Raw genomic sequence first — 18303 nt, 5'->3', positions numbered from 1 at the left:
CATACCTAGTGACGAGGGACCCGAGGTGCAGACTCATGATAGACAGGGGACCCTGGATAGAGAAGCCCAGGGACTGAGGGAGCCTGCGGCCAACTTTGGGTAAAGTAAGTGATGGAGGGCCCCCTTCCCTCTGTGACCAGCTGTAGATACCTCCTGCTGGTGGATCAGATGACCCGGCAGGAGTCGGGTGCAGACACTCAGCGAGAACTCAGCGAGTGAGCACCTGGGCTGTGCTGGGGGCTTTGCCTTCAGTTCATGTCAGTCCCTGTCCTTGTCCCTGTGAGACGGGTACTGTTCTGATTTTACAGATTCCAAGAGGCTAAATAGTGGGCCTGAGTTTACGTAGCCGGTTTGAAGCCAAATCGGGATTTAGTTGTGTCTGAGTCCACACCAGTGCCTTTATTTAACTGCTCCCTTGCACCGAGCATGGGCCAGGTGTGTGTATCGTCTCTACCAGGCACCGGACGCAGCAGCCCCTCCTGCTTGCCCAGGTGCTATCAGCGATTGCCCTAGGGACCTGGGGTTTGGCTTGGGTGCAGCTTCTGTCTTACCACTGAGCTTTAGAATATGGTGATTTCAAAAAAAATTATATATAAAATCAAGAATATGATTTCTTCTGGTGTCCTGTTTGCCCACTGGGTTCCTAAAGGTTATCGTAGTGCTGAGAAAAGCACACCTAGGAGGTGTGGTGTGTGTACTGGAGGGAGAACGGGAATGGGATCCCAGTGGAGCCAGCCCAGCTGCGTAGACCCTACCTTTGGGTGTCAGGTAGTAGGGTATGGGTCGTGATCATCTCTCTTTTTTTTTTTTAATGTTTATTTATTGAGAGAAAGAGACAGAATGTGAGCACGGGAGGGGCAGAGAGAGGAGACACTCTGAAGTAGGCTCCAGGCTCAGAGCTGTGAGCACAGAGCCCAACGCAGGGCTCGAACTCACGAACTCTGAGATCATGACCTGAGCCAAAGTTGGGATGCTTAACCCACTGAGCCACCCAGGCACCCCGGGTCATGATCATTTCAACCAGAGGCTGAGGCCTTAATGCCTGGCGTATTGGTGGGAAAAAGCTCCCTCAGCAGAAGCCGGAGCTCTTGCTTCCATGTGGTTTATTTGCTTGTTTTTCACATTGGCTCAGGGTCAAGGTCGGAAGGCCTTTCACAGGAAGCCTTAAAACCAAATTAGCATGGCCAGTTAAAGGCCATGTTGCCACCCAAGGAAAATGCCTATCACTGAGGCCTCGAGGTGGCTGGGGCAGAGCAGCCTGACCCCAGAATTCCACCTCCCTGAAGAGGGAAAGGGCAGCACTAAGGTGGGACATGACCCACTCTGGGCCTGCAGTTTCTGTAGGAATTCTGGAGGTTGGTAGAGGGTTCCCTGCCAAACTCAGGACAGGCCCTGGGGGCAAGGGGACAGGGAGGGTCACAGCTGGAAGACAGGAGGAACTGCCAGTGGCCACCGCTGAGCCGCGGTGAGAGGGGCACAGAGGCCCAGGAGGCGCTCACACACCCTCCTGCTGCAGGGCCTCCAGGATGGCCCGGAGAATGGCAGCCGTGGCCACTGCCCCAGGGTCCGGCTGATCCAGCCGCGCAGAGCTGATGTAACTGGCTCTCCCGGCTCCCGCTTCCATAGTCTTGGTGGCCTCGGCTGCAGTCTCCGCACTCTGAGTGGGAACATGGGAGCAGGCTCAAAGACAAGCCACCAGGCCTCCTTCCTCCCATGGACCCTGCACCCCTCTGCCCCAGCCCTATCAACGCCCTGAGTACTGTCACCAGGGTGGAGAGGTCACCTCTCACATACGTCTGGCAGGGCAAGAATTGGAATCTCCTGAGGGTTTGCTATGTCCTAGACACTGTGCTGGGGCTGCACATCTCTCTTAGCCTCATAGTACCCCTGAGATAGGTACTCCTCTCCCTGTTCAGAGGAGGAAACAGGTACATGAAGGATATTAACTTGTTCAGGGTCACATAGAGATGGGAGCCTAGTGGCTCCAAGCCTGTCTTCCTGGGTGGCTGGGTCCCAGCCTCACTCACCTGGACTGCTTTCGTCAAAACATGGAACAGATTGGCCCCTGGGCTCTTCCAGGCTTGGAGCTCCTGTCCTGCTGCCCACAGGGAATCCAGCTGGACAAGGTGAGGGAAAGGGGACTAAGGAGAGGCCCTGCCACAGAGTGGGGCCTTCAGGGCTTCTATACTCAAAAGAGGGAAGGGCTGGGCTGTATACACACCATAGTCCTGTCCCCTGGAGCAGCCTTCCCGTACCTGGCAGGGAAAGACAATGTGTGGGACTCCCTGCAGGGAGTCACTTTAGGAGTGGGGATCGGGCCTGGCTGGGAGTGGGTGACATCATCCACTGCCCCCAGCCCACCCTTGGTCTCAGGCCCGGGGCTATGGCTCACTTCTGCATGGCCTCCAGGCCGGCATCCATGGCAGCAGACCAGGCTGGCAGGTCTGTCTTGGCCTTGAGTGGCTGGGCCGCCGCAGTCAGGAACAGGCCATAGAGCTGGGAAGGACCAAAACGCTGAGCACACGGGGCTGGCCTGGGCCTTAGCCAACCGGGGGGATCCCTCTGTCAGCCCTCCGGTCCCAGGGGCTGCCGGCACTCACCGCCCCAGAGGAGCCTCCCATCTTCTCCAGCAACAGGAAAGACAGTTTGGAGAGTAGCTGGGCAGGGCTGGCAGGGGGTGGACCCTCCTTCAGCCACCCTTGGATTGCTGCAGACAGAAAATCATCGAAGAATTCAGACTCTCCCATCTGCCTGGACCCCAACCAAGCACCCAGGCCTCGCTGCCAGGCTGAAGTAATGGCCACAGGAAGGGGCTGAGGAATCCAACCTCGAGAGATTCCCAAAGCTCCTTTTTTTTTTTTTTTTTTTTTTTTTTTTTTAATTTTTTTTAACGTTTATTTATTTTTGAGACAGAGAGAGACAGAGCATGAATGGGGGAGGGTCAGAGAGAGGGAGACACAGAATCTGAAACAGGCTCCAGGCTCTGAGCTGTCGGCACAGAGCCCGACGCGGGGCTCGAACTCAGACCACGAGATCATGACCTGAGCCGAAGTCAGACGCTTAACCGACTGAGCCACCCAGGCGCCCCCTTTTTTTTTTTTTTTTTTAATGTTTATTTATTTTTGAGACAGAGAGAGACAGAGCATGAACGGGGGAGGGTCAGAGAGAGGGAGACACAGAATCTGAAACAGGCTCCAGGCTCTGAGCTGTCAGCACAGAGCCCGACGCGGGGCCCGAACTCACGGACCGTGAGATCATGACCTGAGCCGAAGTCAGCCGCTTAACCGACTGAGCCACCCAGGCGCCCCCCACCAAAGCTCCTTTTCTACACCCTCTGGGCAGTCTGCAGAGCGGTGGGAAACCAGGACTGACAGGGACCTTGGCACCTGTCACCCAGACGCTGAGGCATGCCCCGGACACCCTCGGCCTGGCGTTCCCTGCCTCAAGCCCTTGCTTCACTTCTCGGCCCTTTGCCCTGCGTCCTCCTTCCTGGATACTCCTCGTCGGCTATTTGCCTCCCCCACCCGTACATAAGCCACGAGGGCAGGGAGTTTTATCTGCTTGGCTCACTATTGTATTCAGAGCCGCAGAGCAGTGCCAGGCCCGGGGTGGGCCTAATTCTTGATGGAATCCAGCCCATGGTGGCTGGATAATTAAGAGCCTTTCATTAGTCTGGGTAAGCTGAGAAACATAAGGACAATTATATGAGTTTTCCTTGAATCTGAAAGTTATTATTCACTATAAAAGATTACACACTGGGGCACCGGGCTGGCTCAGTAGAACATGCGACTCTTGATCCTGGGGCTGTGAGTTCAAGCCCCATGTTGGGCCTAGAGCTTACGTATATACATACATATGTACATACGTAATTTTATTAAAAAAATATTTTATTTTACAATAACAACATTTCTACATTTATAGTGTTATAAAAAACTTCTAAAAAAAATATTTTTTAATGTTTATTTTTGAGAGAGACAGATGGAACGCGAGTGGGTTAGGGGCAGAGAAAGGGAGACACAGAATCCGAAGCAGGCTCCAGGCTCCGAGCTGTCAGCATCAGAGCCCGACGCGGGGCTCGAACTCACGAGCTGTGAGATCATGACCTGAGCCGAAGTTGGACGCTCAACCGACTGAGCCACCCAGGTGCTCCTTAAAAAATTTTTTTAATGTTTAAGAGAGAGAAAGAGAGAGCATGGCAGGGAAGGGCAGAGAGAGAAGGAGACACAGAATCTAAAGCAGGCTCCAGGTTCTGAGCTGTCAGCACAGAGCCCAACACGGGGCTTGAACTCACGAACTGCGAGATCATGACCTGAGCTGAAGTCAGATGCTCAAATGACTGAACCATCCAGGTGCCCCTAGAAGAACCTTTTCTTATGAAAACAGGTGAAAGGGATGCCAGGTCCTATGAATGACCTCAGGGAAAAATAAAAGTTGTCCATCCCATGTGAACACTCCCAGTACTTTTGAAATTGTTCTGGTTCGGGGCACCTGGGTGGCTCAGTCAGTTAAGCGTCCGACTTCAGCTCAGGTCACGATCTCACGATCTGTGAGTTTCAGCCCCACGTTGGGCTCTGTGCTGACCGCTCAGAGCCTGGAGCCTGTTTCAGATTCTGTGTCTCCCTCTCTCTCTGACCCTCCCCCATTCATGCTCTGTCTCTCTCGGTCTCAAAAATAAATAAACGCCAAAAAAAATTAAAAAAAAAATTGTTCTGGTTTGTGAAATGCCAAAATCTCAGAACCAATGTTCTACACCAGCTCCTCTCTTAACCCTAGAGGGACCCTGGCACCAACCTCTGGCAGCACGGCTATGGGTGGTGCCACAATCCCCGTCGCCGGCAGCTCGATCCAGGGCATTCAGATGTTCCTCCAGGCCCAGGAGGGTGGCGCACACCCGTTCCAGCACAAGCACCGTCTGCCTCGAGGCTAAGCCTGGAGAGGGAGGCCAGCGGGGAAGAGGCTGAACTTGACCCGTGTGGGGAGGCATGGGTAGGAGATCCCTTGTCTACCCCACACCCCTCGGGGCTCAGGCCAAATCCCTGGGCCACTTCCCTAACAGCACAGCTCAGTACCTCCTGTGGCAGTGGAATCGGGGACCTCCAGAGGCTCGGCAGGGGCTGCCCGGCTCCGCTTCCGCCCGGTCACAGAGACCTTGGCCACGTTGGGCCAGGCTGATGCCGTGGTTTCAGCATCTAGGAAGAGCAGGAGGACTCTTGTAGACACAGGTCAGCCGGTCAGGGATTAAGTGGGACATGGACTCCCCACCTGTGCCTGGTTCCCTCCATCTCAACAAGCAAGTACTGAGTGCCTGCTGTGTACAAGGGAAGTGTGAAGGGTCCCTGGGGAGGATCCTACTACCAACGCCTCAAGTGAGAGCTGAAGGCTGGAGAAGCCACAAAGGGCCTCTCCACAGAGGTCATGGTCCCTGAGGGGGTGTCTCCCAAGTCCCCATGGCTCCTCCTGGCCACAAGGAGGCCAGGCTTGGATGACCCTAGCTTCCAGGTCTCACCGATCAGTTTCAGGAGAGGCTCATCCACCAGCAGAAGGGTGAGAGAAATGCCAGGCATCTCCAGGGCGGACATGAAGGTGCCCACTAGGGCACGGGCGATCTTCACCCCGCGGCCCTCTGCAATACCAGAGTGTGGAGGTCCATGAGGGAAGGAGAGGAAGGTGGGCACTTGTCCTCAGAGTGTCAGAGAAAGAAACGGAGAGAAACAAGGACTTTGGAAGCTAGGGTCCTGAGGTTAGTAGGGAGAGGGCCAGATTCCCTCAGGGATGCCCCGAATTACCACATTCCCTGGAGGTACCCCCTCTATAAGGAAGAGAGGTTATTACAAGTCTCCTTTACTGAGTTCTCAGCAGGTGCCAAGCTGTATGCTAAGTGCGTTATGTTTGTTTAATCTCGTGTGATTCTCGTAACGACCCTATAAAGCAGGTACTATTGTTGCCACTTCCTAGCTGACAAGGAGACAGGCTCAAGGCATCCAGTCATCAGCTGGCAGAGTGATGGCCTGACTTGGGCTCGTCTGCCTGTACGCCCCTGCTCTGGGCCATCTCAAGACCCCATCTTGGCTGCTTTTATCACGTCTGGCTTCAAAGGGCTGCAGGGAAAGCAGCTCCAGGGGTCGGGGAGGTCCCCTTCCGATGCAGGGCTCACCCAGAGAGCGGACAGCCGCGTCGGCCATGATGCCCAGTTCCAGGAATGACAAGCCACCCAGGTTGTTGACCATCAGCACCACTGAGGAGCCTGTGGGCAGACATGACACCTAGGTGAGACTCTCCAGGCCCCCTGCCCAGAGTGGGAGGAAAGGCTGGGAGGCAGCGTGACAGCCCCTCACCAGACTGCACGGGCACATGGGACACGTTGGAGGAGTTCGTCATGTGGTCGAGCATGAGTGTCACGATCTCGTCGGCGGATGCCATCTGTCAGAAGGAAGAGTCAGGGGTGAGCTGCGTTGGGAGGCCTTGGTCTTACACCAGCCTGGGCCACGGAGTCCTCTCACCTTTATCCGGCGCACGCCAGCTTCCCCGTGGATCCCTGTGGATAGACTTGGTCACCGTGGACCCACTCGGGGCCTGCGGATTTGCTCCTCATGTTTTGCTCAAGGATTTACTAAGTACTCAGCACGAGGCTAGGCACCGTGTATGTGAGGAGTGTCGGGGGCAATGGACAGAATAATGAAAGCTACACGGTCCGCTCTCTGGGAGCTTATGGCTGGGTAGTGGAGACAGCTAGAACCTAACTACTTAACTTTTAACTTTAGTTAGCTCTAACTAGAGGCAATCACGGCGAGGCCACCTGAGGCCTCTGCCTATCACTTCGGAAGCGTTGGGGGAGGAAGAAGGGAGCTGGGTGGCCTCTGACCCCCTTTGAAAGAAGGGCTGATTTCCGGCAGAGGTAGAGGGGCCCAGAAGTGGTGTGAACAAAGACAAGGAGGTGGGTGGTGCACAGAGCCCCCATGGCCAGAGCCCTGGGCGTGGACGGTAAAGCAGGTAAAGAGACCAGGCAGGCCGGGCCAGAAGGGCCTCAAGTGCCCACATAAAAATAGTAAGACCCGGGTGCCCGGCTGTCTCTGTCGGAAGAGCATGCAAGTCTCGATCTTGGGGTTGTGAGTTCAAGCCCCATGTTGGGTGTAGAGATTACTTAAATAAACTTAAAAAAACCCCAACAACAAAGACTACTTTGGCGCCTGCTCCAGGTGAGCAGGGAGGAAAGCTCCCAGGGCATAAGACGTGGGCGAGACCCAGGCGCAGGCACGGCCAGGACAGGGGTGGCCCCAAACTCACCCAGGCCTAGCTCCACCTCGTCTGGTGAGAGCTCAAAGGTGGGTCTGGAGCCAGGGACGCTGCAGGAGGACAAGCTCACTCCCAGGGTTCCTGCGGGAACGAGGACAAGGCGTGAGAAAGATCCTGCTCTCGGCACCAGGCATCGGGCCAGGCAGCAGAGACACCTCGGGAGCCCTGCCCACGGCAGCCTCTTGGCTGACACAGGCCACCAGACTCTTCACCTCAGTGGTGGAAGAGAAACCCAGCTTGGGGACCCAAGCTACCTGTCCCCTGGAGCTCCCCCAGGAGACGTTCCCTCAGCCCCTGGGGAGTAGCCTGGAAAGCCCTCCTATGCAGCTGCAGGGAATCTGCTCCTAGTCAGTCCCAAGGTCAGCCTCAACCTCCCACCGGCCCCTCCCAAATCCCTGGGCCAGCACTCACCCATGGCCTTGGCAACCACGCTCACCCGATTTGTGATTTCCTCCAGCCCTACACCTGCCTCAGCCAGGGCACCTGCCACCTGCACCCGCACAGAATGAGGGGAAGGGGTCACCGTACCACTTGGGGGTAGACGACCGGCTGGGGCTGAGTTTCTAGTTGGGAAGAGGGCATTTCAGTACCGTCACCTCAACCCGGCCCACCATATTTAGGGCAGAAGAGTGCACCCTCCTGCGTTCACAGTGCACTTGCCAGGAATCTTCAAGAACCCCAATGTGTTGGGAGCCAGAAGAGACTTTGCAAACAGAGAAATGGACCCAAAGAAGGGAGGTGATTGGTCCAGTGTCACACAGCTAGTCAGTGGACGCCTGGCCAAGGAACCCTGGTTGACTCTCAGAAGCCTGGGGGGCTTTCAGCAGGTGAACAAGCTGGTCAGATACACATTTTCAAAACCTCTGGGGCAGAGTGGGGAACATACTGGAGGGGTAGGCAGGAAGCTGGCAGGGAACCCAGGGAGGAGCAGCGACCACCACCCGGGCACGAGCACATGGGTGCCTGAACCAAGGCTGGGACAGGAAGGGCAGGGCTCTGGGGCACGTGCGTCATAGGGGCATTCGGGAGTCGGATCACTAGGACAGGGCAACTGGGTGGGTGTGGGGAAGGAGAGGGAAAGGTCCGGGAGAATGCTTCTATTCTCTGCTTAGGTAGTTAAAGGGGCTTCCTGGATCAGGGCGCACTGGGGAAGGAGTGGCTTCTTGGGAGGTGGGCTGGCTGGAAAGAGCAGGCTGGGGGTGGGGGGTGCCGGCCAGCCAGTGTCCCGGGTGGGAAATCTCACCTTGTGTATGAGCACTGTGCCGCAGAGTCCCCGCCTGCCTGCCTTCTTCAGGACGGTGAAGGCGCTGTCATCCCCGATGACCACCATCTCCACGGGGATGCCCTCAGCCCGGGCCTGCTCCCGGGCCAGGCCGAAGTTGAGCCGATCCCCAGTGTAGTTCTTCACGATGAGGAGGGTCCCCACTGCAGAGGCAGCCGGCAGGGCCCCCTCAGTGCCTGGCCTCCCCGCAGCAGCCCCTCCTGCACGCCAGGCTTACCTGTGCCTGCCTGGGCCACTGCCCTGATGGCTGCCAGGATGCTGCCCACCGCCGGGGAGGTGAACACGGCTCCTGCGATGACCCCTGTCAGCATCCCCTTCCCTACGAAACCTGGAGACAGAGCGGGTGCTCACTGGGGACCTGGGCCTGCAGTCCCCAGGGTTTCCCGTGCTCCTGGGCTTCACGGTTTGGCAAGGCCTACTGTGTGCTCAGTGCTGAAAGAACACCTGGGTCACCCTCCACAGACCTTTCCTCAGGGGCTGTCTCCTCGGAGGGCCTTCCCTGAACTCCCAACGGAGGCAAGTCCCTGCCCCATCCCCAGTGACTCCCTGTTCCTTTACCCTGCTCTCCTGTCTCTGCTACTTGACTTACACGCTCTGGAACACTCTTCTTTAAAAAAAAAAAAAGTTTACTTATTTGGAGAGAGGGAGAGAGAACCAGCAGCAGAGAGGCAGTAGAGGTGGGGGACAGAGGATCCGAAGCGGGTTTGTACTGACAGCACAGAGCCCAATGTAGGGTTCGAACCCACAAATGGTGAGATCACGACCTGAGCCGAAGTCGGATGCTTAACTGACCGAGCCACCCAGATGCCCCTGGAATGCTCTTTCACTGCGTGTTTACCTGGTTACCGCATCTCCAAAGGAGAACAGAAGCTCTGTGAGGGCAGGTACCTTATCTTTCTGACTCACTGGTGCATGCCTAGCGCCCAAAGCAGTACCAGGCAACAACAGGTTCTCGTGAATAGCGCTCAGTGGATGGATGGCTTTGCCAAGGGAGACAGGAAAGGTACAGACGATACAAAGCCCGGTCCCTGCCCCCCAGGATTGCTCAATGAAAACTCCCATGTCTGGCACTGAACAGGAAACAACCTAGGACTGTCCACGTTATATGCGAAAATGCAGGGTGGGAATTCAGAAAAAGTATACGGTTCTAGGCTGGAAAAGTCAGGAAGGCTTCATGGAGGAGGGGAAGGGTCACGTGGGCCTGGAAGGCCAGGATTCACAGAATCACTAACTCGCAGAGCTGGAAGGGCCTCAGAGGTCATCTGGTCCAACCTTGTGCTTCAGAGACACAGAGACCGAGGCCCAGAGAAAGGCCACGACTGGCCCCAGATCTCAGCCTGAGGGACTGGGAGAGGAGGAACCGGGACCCGACCGGGGCTTTGTCCTCCACACCCAGGAGCCCCGAGGATCTCCCAGGAGCCCGTGCACTCTGCCCAGACTACTCACCGGCATGGGCAGGCTCGTGGCCGGAGCCCCCACCTGACAGCAGTGCCACGCGGCCCTTGAGGCTGTCCAGGTCAGAACGGAGGGCCACACGGTGGCCCTGCAAGAGATGCAGGTTGGGGTTGCAGGCCACCAGGCCAGCAAGGGCATCGTCGGCACAGCCTGCCACCGTGTTCACCAGCTTCTTGGATGTCTGCGAGAGAAGAGCAGGGAGGAGGCTCCAGGTGTGGTTGGCAGGGACACGCTGCTGCGGCTAGGACCCCTTAACCGTAGGGAGACCCCAAAGGCCCAGCAGTTCCTCGAACTGGGCATGCCTTTCTTAGGTGGCTGCTTCTGGGAGTTCTCTTAATTTGGGATCATTTATTCAGGGCAAAATTTATGAAGCGCTTTGGACTATGGGTCAAATTTGGCTGGGAGAATGGCTTCAGCAGAAATAAAAGAGGGGACCTAGAATCCTGAGTATTAACGAATGCAATAACATTAGGGCCCAACAGTCTTCTTTTAAGGAGGAGAAGCCCTAGACCGAGGCTCCTGTGCCTGGAGGAGGCACCCTGTTCCCGCCGGGCCTCTGGTGCAGGACAAACATTTCCTGAGCCTCTTGGTGTGCCCGGTGCTAGGCACTGCGCGCAAAGAGTTAACAGAACGCTGGTCCTGCCCTTGATGGAAGTGCAGAGAGATCATTTCCACGTGCTGTGGGAAGTGCAGCACGAGAGGAATGCACCGTGTCCTCGGTGGATCCCGAGAATCTTTGTGAGGACAGGTAGGAGTTAGGAAGGGAAAGGGCACGAGAGGCCCGGGGTAGGGAAAAAGGATAAGGATATTCCAGGTCGCGGAGGGGGGAGAGTCCACGCCAGGGTCTGGAGGTGTGAAAGCATACGGTGGCCGGGCCAGGAAGCAAGTTAGAATGACCTGAGCAACCAGTGACTGTCAGGAAGAGGTGGGAAGGTCCTCACAAGTAGAAGGTGGGACCTGGCCGTGGGACACCTCGCTTGGAGGGTCTGGGGCAGCTTGCCTGAGGGGAGAGCCGAGCTGACACAGGGTGCAGGCAGAGGCGGCCAGAGCGAGGACTGGAGTGGAAGAGAATTTGGGTTCTGCAGTCACGAGCGCTTAGGCTCAAAGCCCACGTCTGCAGCTGTGAAGGCTCAGGGAAGACACCTCACTGTTCTGACCTCTGTCTTCCTTGGCAAATTGGGGACTTAATAAACTAGAGTATATACCTGCTGTAGGGTCAGAACTGAATAAAAGGCAGCTACTGCCTTTTTCTCCCTTGCTAGCTGAACAAGGTTTGCAGACTAGGGTGCGGGTTCTGCCTTTGTCCCAAAGAGAGACTAGAGCCTAATACGGACCCAGAGGGCAGGATCCCAGCGCCGCCTGGTGGCCCAGGGCGACTTTGAGCCAGGTCCTGTCAAGATGCATCTCCCTGAGGCTCCTTCCCTAAACCTACGGGCATCCAGTTCCTTTGTGCAAACTCTGGCAGGGGCCAAAGCCGAGCCACCTGCTCTGGGATTAGGAGAGCAGCCCAGGTCAGCAGGAAGCAAGCAGAATAATAAGACTGGCTCTGTTCCCAAGTAGTGACTGAGAGCGAGGTCTGGGTCTAAGTGCTTCTGGGCATGCTTCATTTAATATTCCCAACCACACTATGCAGGAAAGATTAGCCTGGAAGAGGAAACCGAGGCATAGTTTAGTGACTTTGCCCAGGGTCACACAGCCAGTGAGTGTCCAGGTCTGCTTGGCTCCAAAGATAGTCCCATTTTAGCCTTATCATGCTGCTTTCCCGAGGGGCTGAAGGGAGGCGGAGAGTGACAGAAGTCTTGCCCTAGTAAGGGCATGGGCTTGTGGCTCTCAGAGCCCTCTGGGGACTGGAATACGCAAAGAAATTCTGAGTTGGTCTCAACTTCAAGCCCAGCCTCCAGAGCCACCAGCCTCCAAGAATCTGTCCCCCTGCCATTCCTGACAGTCAGTCTTGCCTGGGATTTGCAACCAGAGGCAGAAGGGAGGGCTCGGGCAACCATGCCAACCCTGGTTCCCAGTGGCCTGAGAGGTTAGAAAAGTAAAAGTAAAGGAAGTTGATTAGGCACTGAGTGAGGACTCCCGGATTCGGGTCTGATTAACACCTCATGGCCACTTGGAGGTGGGCCCTAATATGCCTTGCACCGCAGGTGAGGAAAACAAAAACCAGCCTCAGAGAGATCAAGTCTTTTATAAGAAGGTCACACAGCTGGTTGGTGACAGGCTGAAATGTGAACCCACGTCTCTCCAAGGCCTGCTTTGGTTCAGATCTAGTTCTAGAGTGGACCTGGAGTAAGGCCCAGGGGCATGCTGGGCCACCCACAGTGTACCAGAGGTGTACCACCCACAGGGTGTAAGGAACACCTCTGGGACCAGCCCACACTTGCCTCAGGTTCAGGAACAGGCACCAGACCCTTCGTGACTCCTCCTGTGACTGCTACAGTGTCTATTACAGAATAGGCACCTAGGAATGTTGTAATCTAAACGTATGACCGAGACCAGGGGCAGATGGGCCTTGGAGGGACTGAGAGGCTGCAGCCCCGGGCCCGGGTGGGACCAGCTGGGAAATGGACGGAAGCAGAGATCCGGCCCTGAGAGGGAGGATGACCCCCTCTCCTCTCATAACTTCTGTGAACCTCAGGAGGCAGCAGCATCTTTTTGTCAGGGTGTAAGGAACTCCAGCATGCCTAGGGCTGGCACCCCCGCTGCTCTAAGGCCACGGTATCCTTCCTCTGCCCTGGCCCTCATGGGACTCACCATGGTGGGGAGGCTCTGAAGCAAGCTGAGTTCACGCCTTCACGTTGAGCTGCCAGAGGCTGGGCGATCCCGTGGGTACTACCTGGGTCTAAGCACAGCAAAGCTCGTAGGAGCACCTGTAGGAAAGGGTAACAGTATGAGCCGCTGGAGGCACTGGCAGCCTACTGGCACCCTGCTGGCACAATCACGCACCCAGGGCCCTAGTAATGAGGGAGCTGGCCCAGACTTTGATCCAAGTCCAAACTCTAGTACGTGGGCTGCGAATGGAGAAGAGCATGGGGCTGACCAAGGTTCACACCTGCACTTGGCTGCCAGAAGACAGACTGATCCATGCTGGGCACAGGGCTGCTTTTATGCCCAAGAACAGCACCCACCTCATCACCAAGGGGCGTTTACCCACGGAGTAACTTCAACTCCTATATGGGCATTGCATGCAGTGAATTCATTTATAAAGATCTTCATGCAGTTGGTCTTGGCACCACACCAGGAAGGGAGCAGCTGAGTCTGTGACCCCATTTTACTTCTGGGAAACAGGCAGAGAGCTCTAATGACTTGTCCAAGGTCATACCGGTAAGACTCAGGACTCAAACTCAGGCCTAATTTTTCTACAAAGCCGGTGTTCTTTTTACTGGCTATTCAGTGCTTCCTAAGTCAGGCAGAGTCCTTGTTTACGTAGGTAAACAGCAATGACATTTTAGCTTCTCTCAGTGCAGCCTTGTTCAGAGGTATCTTGGAGTCATCCAAGGTCTCGTGCTCACTCTGCATATGCAATAGAAAGAATCTGCACCCAGGGTCCCCACCTAGCTCTGCCCGACTTACTGGGGCGATCTCAGGTAAACCAATTCCCCTGAGCCTCAGCTTCCTCATCTGTAAAATGGGGGTTGCTTTCTCTGTGGCATGCTGTAGGTGCTCCAAGCCACGTGGTCCTCCTCCTCCTCCTTCCTTGCAAAGCCTCTCTGAGGTGGAGTGGCCTGGAAATTGCAGGACTGACTGCTTTCCTGGGCCATTAAGGGTCTCACCCGGGGAAATTCCGGTTTTGTGTTTGAGGTCAGAATTTCTACAGCAACGGGGGCACTAATAATGAGGGCAAGTGGCCTAGCGGGCCCTCCCATATCTGAAAAATAAAACACAGTTTAAAAGAGGAAAGGTGAGGCTCCTGGTGTCCTCGGGGTAAGGCAGAGTGATCGATCATCCTAGGGCCAGGTGAGGGTACCGGCTGAGTTTGGAGGAACTGGGGGTGCTAAGGAGAGAGAGGTCCAGACCTTGGTTCCAGTCTGGGAGGTACACAAATCGCTGTCCCCTCCCTGACCCTCTTAGACCTCTGCAGTACTTCCGGTTCCAAAAGGGAGATCAGCCCCGAGAACTCTCCGAGCAATGGAAGAGGGAGAGGACGGGGGTCTTCGGTTGGGCGAAAGACGCGGACGGGGGATGAGGGCAGCGGGTCGGTTCCGAGGGCGGAGGAAGGGGCCCCCACCCGCTCACGCCCGCAGCAGCCACCTCCAAAACCGCAGCCGCTTCCTAAGGACCCCCGACAGCTCGCCCTCATCCGGGTACTCCGGGCTCCGGCGGTAAGAGACGGGGCGGGGCCTCTAGGGGCGGGGCCTCTTTTGGTTGGCCGCCTAGGGCGCCGTGAGTCCTCCAAGAGGCCAGGTGAGGCCGTCCCGTGATGCCCCGCGCCCCGGCCGCTCTGGCCTGCAACGTGTCTCTGGGGCGGAGGCAGCGGCATTGGAGTTCGCCGCGCGTTGGTGGGGGCCCCTGTCTCTTCGCCTGTGTCCATTTCTCTATCGTTGCGCTCGAGTGCCGACGGGCCGCCCCAGACCTCGACATGTCGTACAACTACGTGGTAACGGCACAGAAGCCCACCGCCGTGAACGGCTGCGTGACCGGTGAGGCTGCCGGGGCAGGGGACCCCGCGAGGGAGGGAGCTGGGGGGGCACCGAGGCCTAGGGAGGCCCGCGGCCCCTGGGGCGGCCGGGCGGGACCGAGTCCCGGGAATGGAAGGTGCTGGCGGCCGACCGAGCTCCGCCAGCCCACGGCTTTAAAGAAGGTGTCCTTAAAAGAAGCACGCGCCTTTTGGGGAGTAAAAACTGCGCTTGGGGGTCCCCTTTTCGTCCTGGGAGGTCACTTGGCCTCGGGGACAGGGACGGGCCCCACCGGGACAGAGAGCGAAGTGTGAGTGGATTGTACGGTGTTGCCGGGGGCGGGGGGGGGGGGGCGAGATTGGCCTCGTGTGGTCAGGGGAAGGGGCGGTGGCGATGGCGACTTTCTTAGGGTCAGAATTTTCCAGTGGGAGAGCCTGGAAGGTGCAGGAGGTGGAAGGATGTGAGGAATGTACGCTCTCACCCGAAGGAGAGGAGTCTTCTCTGCCTGGGGCTGTTGTTTACTCGAGGGAGCTGCTAGAGCCGAGGGTTCGGATGGCCCGGCCCTGTGTTGGGTTTGCCTTGTTGACTAGACAAGGATCACAAAGGACACAGATGTCCAGAACCCTGGGAGTAATCGTCTTGAACCACGTTCACAGCAGAATATGAAGGCCTCAAAGTTGTATGTTTGTGTACATCCTAATCACGATTCCAAAACAAAACTCTTGTTGTTGGGAGAGTTGGAAGCTGTGAGGGAGTGTGGAGGGGGGGGGGGGTTATTTGGTCGACTGCTGGGAAGGCAAGAGGTGTGGACAAAACAGTGTCTTGATATAAAGCTCTGAGAATTTGCATTCCATCCGGTCTGTTTGGTCAAGATTTTGTGAGAATGTAGGTAAGGACTGAATGCAGGTGAACGCTTTCTCCAGCATCCTTTACCGAGAAGATAAGTCTGCCACTGCAGTAGGAAAAGTAAAATTTGAGGGCACAGAGCCATCTGAAAGGTTTTCACAGTCATTGTCAGTTGAAGGACATGCTGCTCTTAGGCCCAGGCCAGTTTTCTTAGTCTGATTAGGGAAGTAGCTCTCTTGAATGTATGAAGTGAGACTCTCTGAGGTGCTGGATTTGGCAAGAAGGAAGTGAATGGAGGGAGCCAGAGAACTCTGAAATAAATGTGAATGCTGGGGGTACTTAAGGACAAGTGATAGGATTATTTAGATACTGCTCCGGAGTCAAAAGTTAGAGAGGATCTGTTCCTTTCAGGACACTTTACATCAGCCGAAGACCTGAACCTGTTGATTGCCAAAAACACGAGATTAGAGATCTATGTGGTCACTGCTGAGGGGCTTCGGCCCGTCAAAGAGGTGGGCATGTATGGGAAGATTGCTGTCATGGAGCTTTTCAGGCCCAAGGTAAGTGCTCTGGGTTGGGCCCAGCAACAAGAACTGTCGTGTGGATGGTTTCACTTTGGCTTGGGATGGGTGGAATGGGGTTTAGGAGAGAAGTCTCTCTCTCTCTCTCTCTCTCTCTTTTTTTTGGATGGCACGTTTCAATTTATATTATTGAACAAGCTTCCTAGATATAGAACAGGGTCACTAGGAAAAAAGTCAGGTTGACTTCTCTAGAAGGGGAGACTACAGTGGTTTGAAATGTGGGTCACCATACTGATTCAGAGAGTAGGCTCTTGATGAGGGCCATCCTGGTTTTATTCCTTATTGATTCTAACTTTGGATGTCACCTAACCTTTGAGAGCCTCAGAGCCTTATTGGCTTGTGTGCAGAGTGGGGATAACGACATGAAATCTCCTGGGTTACTGTGAAGAGGAAATGTTATAATAATAGGAGCTATTACATGGCAAGCATTTACTGTTACACTAACAATTATCATAGTATTATCGTCATCATTGTAACTCAAATGCTTTCATCTGTGTTGCTTCATTGTATCCTAACTGACTCTGACAAGAAAGCAGTGGGTTCAAAATTTCAACTGTAATCCTTGGAACAAAATATTCAGTCTTTTGGGGTCTCTGTTAATAAGTAAGTAAGACTTTGTAGATCCATTTTAGCTCTCATCGTTATTCACATGTTTTTCCCTCTTCGAATAGTTGGGAGAGGATTAGAGGAGGCATTGCATTCATCTTGGAGAATTTGAATGGAATGAGAGATTAGCTTGAGATGGAAATAGACAAGACATTACTGTGGGTAGGGCAGAGACAAGTACAGTCATCAAAGTGAAGCCCAGATGTTTACCTGCTTTAGTTCTGGCCTGTTGCACACACCCTTAGGGTGTGTGTACCTGATGTGTGTTACCTATTCACTGGGATTTTTCTCTTCAGGGAGAAAAGAAAGTTCTTCAAGAACTTAGCATGCTTGAAGAAAGAGGCTTAAAGGCTGGACAGCTGTTTTTGTTTTAACAGGAACCTCTTTTAGGGGCGCCTGGGTGGCTCAGTCGGTTAAGTGGCCGACTTTGGCTCAGGTTATGATCTTGTGGTTCATGAGTTTGAGCCCCATGTTTGGGCTCTGTGCTGAGAGCCTGGAGTCTGCTTCAGATTCTGCGTTTCCGTCTCTCTCTGCCCCTTTCCTGCTCATGCTCACTCTCGCGCACTGTCTCGCTCGCTCTCTCTCTCTGTCAAAAATAAACTAAAAAAAATTAAAAATAAATTTTTTTTTAAAGAACCTCTTTTAATGGTATCATGTTGGTTTCCAGGGGGAGAGCAAGGACCTCCTGTTTATCCTGACAGCTAAGTACAATGCCTGCATCCTGGAGTACAAGCAGAGCGGCGAGAGCATTGATATCATAACACGAGCCCATGGCAACGTCCAGGTGAGGTGGCTGCTTTAGGCTGATGAGGGTTTTTTGGGTAGAGCTGTCATGATTTGATGGAGAAAATTGAGCTGCTGGGGGCAGCTCTCTCTGTGATCAGAGAAACAAAGAGAACATCCTAAGGGTTTGAGCTTCTATGAAGAAAGGAAGAGTCCAAGGGACAGGGTACTGATTCATTGAGATTCAGTGTTCTGCGAAAAGGCACGCACTGACGTGGGCTCGCTGGCATGGCCAGTAGACGCCGCTGGTTTTACGGCTACCCCTAAAGTCACCTTGGGGAGGAGGTGCCTGGTATCCTCTGTTACCCTGAGTGTTGAGGTTCTTCCCTAACCTCAGTTTTTTTAATTTTATTTTTTTGAGAGAGAGAGCGTGAGCAGGGGAGGGGCAGAGAGAGAGGGAGGTGCAGGATCTGAAGCAGGCTCCAGGCTCTGAGCTGTCAGCCCAGAGCCCGACACGGGGCTCGAACCCACGAATTGTGAGATCGTGACCTGAGCGGAAGTCAGAGGCTTAACCGACTGAGCCACCCAGGCGCCCCTCCTGACCCCAGTTTTACTTCTTAGGACCGTATTGGCCGCCCCTCAGAGACTGGCATCATTGGCATTATTGACCCCGAGTGCCGCATGATTGGCCTGCGACTCTATGATGGCCTTTTCAAGGTTATTCCGCTAGACCGGGACAATAAAGAGCTCAAGGCCTTTAACATCCGCCTCGAGGAGTTGCATGTCATCGACGTCAAGTTCTTATATGGTTGCCAAGCACCTACCATCTGCTTTGTCTACCAGGTACTGGAGCTGGAGGAGAGAGGGGGAAGCGGCGTGGTTTTGCACAGTGGGAGTTGCT

At 55.0% G+C, this 18303-nt stretch overlaps 2 protein-coding genes across 4 annotated transcripts in view; one reads left to right on the top strand and one right to left on the bottom strand.

Annotated features, from left to right (window-relative positions):
* Positions 1–1086: 1086 nt before the first annotated feature.
* On the bottom strand, positions 1087–14376 carry TKFC (triokinase and FMN cyclase). 3 transcript variants are annotated; one of them, XM_043581294.1, is made up of 18 exons: positions 14282–14376; positions 12785–12900; positions 10022–10211; positions 8793–8903; positions 8537–8718; positions 7705–7783; positions 7285–7374; positions 6501–6535; positions 6336–6420; positions 6155–6244; positions 5507–5623; positions 5070–5189; positions 4792–4929; positions 2601–2707; positions 2393–2496; positions 2222–2255; positions 2028–2117; positions 1087–1657 (listed from the first exon to the last, which is right to left on the bottom strand). In XM_043581294.1, exons 2-18 carry the CDS (start codon positions 12785–12787, stop codon positions 1496–1498), a joined length of 1737 nt encoding a protein of 578 aa, XP_043437229.1. In that variant the 5' UTR covers positions 12788–12900; positions 14282–14376; the 3' UTR covers positions 1087–1495. The 3 variants fall into 3 exon arrangements, with proteins under 3 accessions (XP_043437229.1, XP_043437231.1, XP_043437230.1); XM_043581296.1 differs by having other exon boundaries at positions 14259–14361; XM_043581295.1 differs by having other exon boundaries at positions 14047–14333.
* A 10-nt stretch (positions 14377–14386) lies between these two features.
* Positions 14387–18303, top strand: part of DDB1 (damage specific DNA binding protein 1) — a 30021-nt gene continuing 26104 nt past the window's right edge. Inside the window, exons 1-4 of the mRNA XM_043581290.1 lie at positions 14387–14670; positions 15904–16052; positions 17347–17463; positions 18024–18245. Of these exons, the coding sequence (XP_043437225.1) occupies positions 14451–14670; positions 15904–16052; positions 17347–17463; positions 18024–18245 (708 nt within the window). The 5' untranslated portion in view covers positions 14387–14450. The remainder of the gene's footprint in view (positions 14671–15903; positions 16053–17346; positions 17464–18023; positions 18246–18303) is intronic.

The sequence above is a fragment of the Prionailurus bengalensis genome, chromosome D1 (assembly GCF_016509475.1).
Source record: "Prionailurus bengalensis isolate Pbe53 chromosome D1, Fcat_Pben_1.1_paternal_pri, whole genome shotgun sequence".
Lineage (NCBI taxonomy): Eukaryota > Metazoa > Chordata > Mammalia > Carnivora > Felidae > Prionailurus > Prionailurus bengalensis.
Note: the sequence above shows the minus strand (reverse complement) of the source record. Positions and strands in the feature narration are given on the sequence as shown.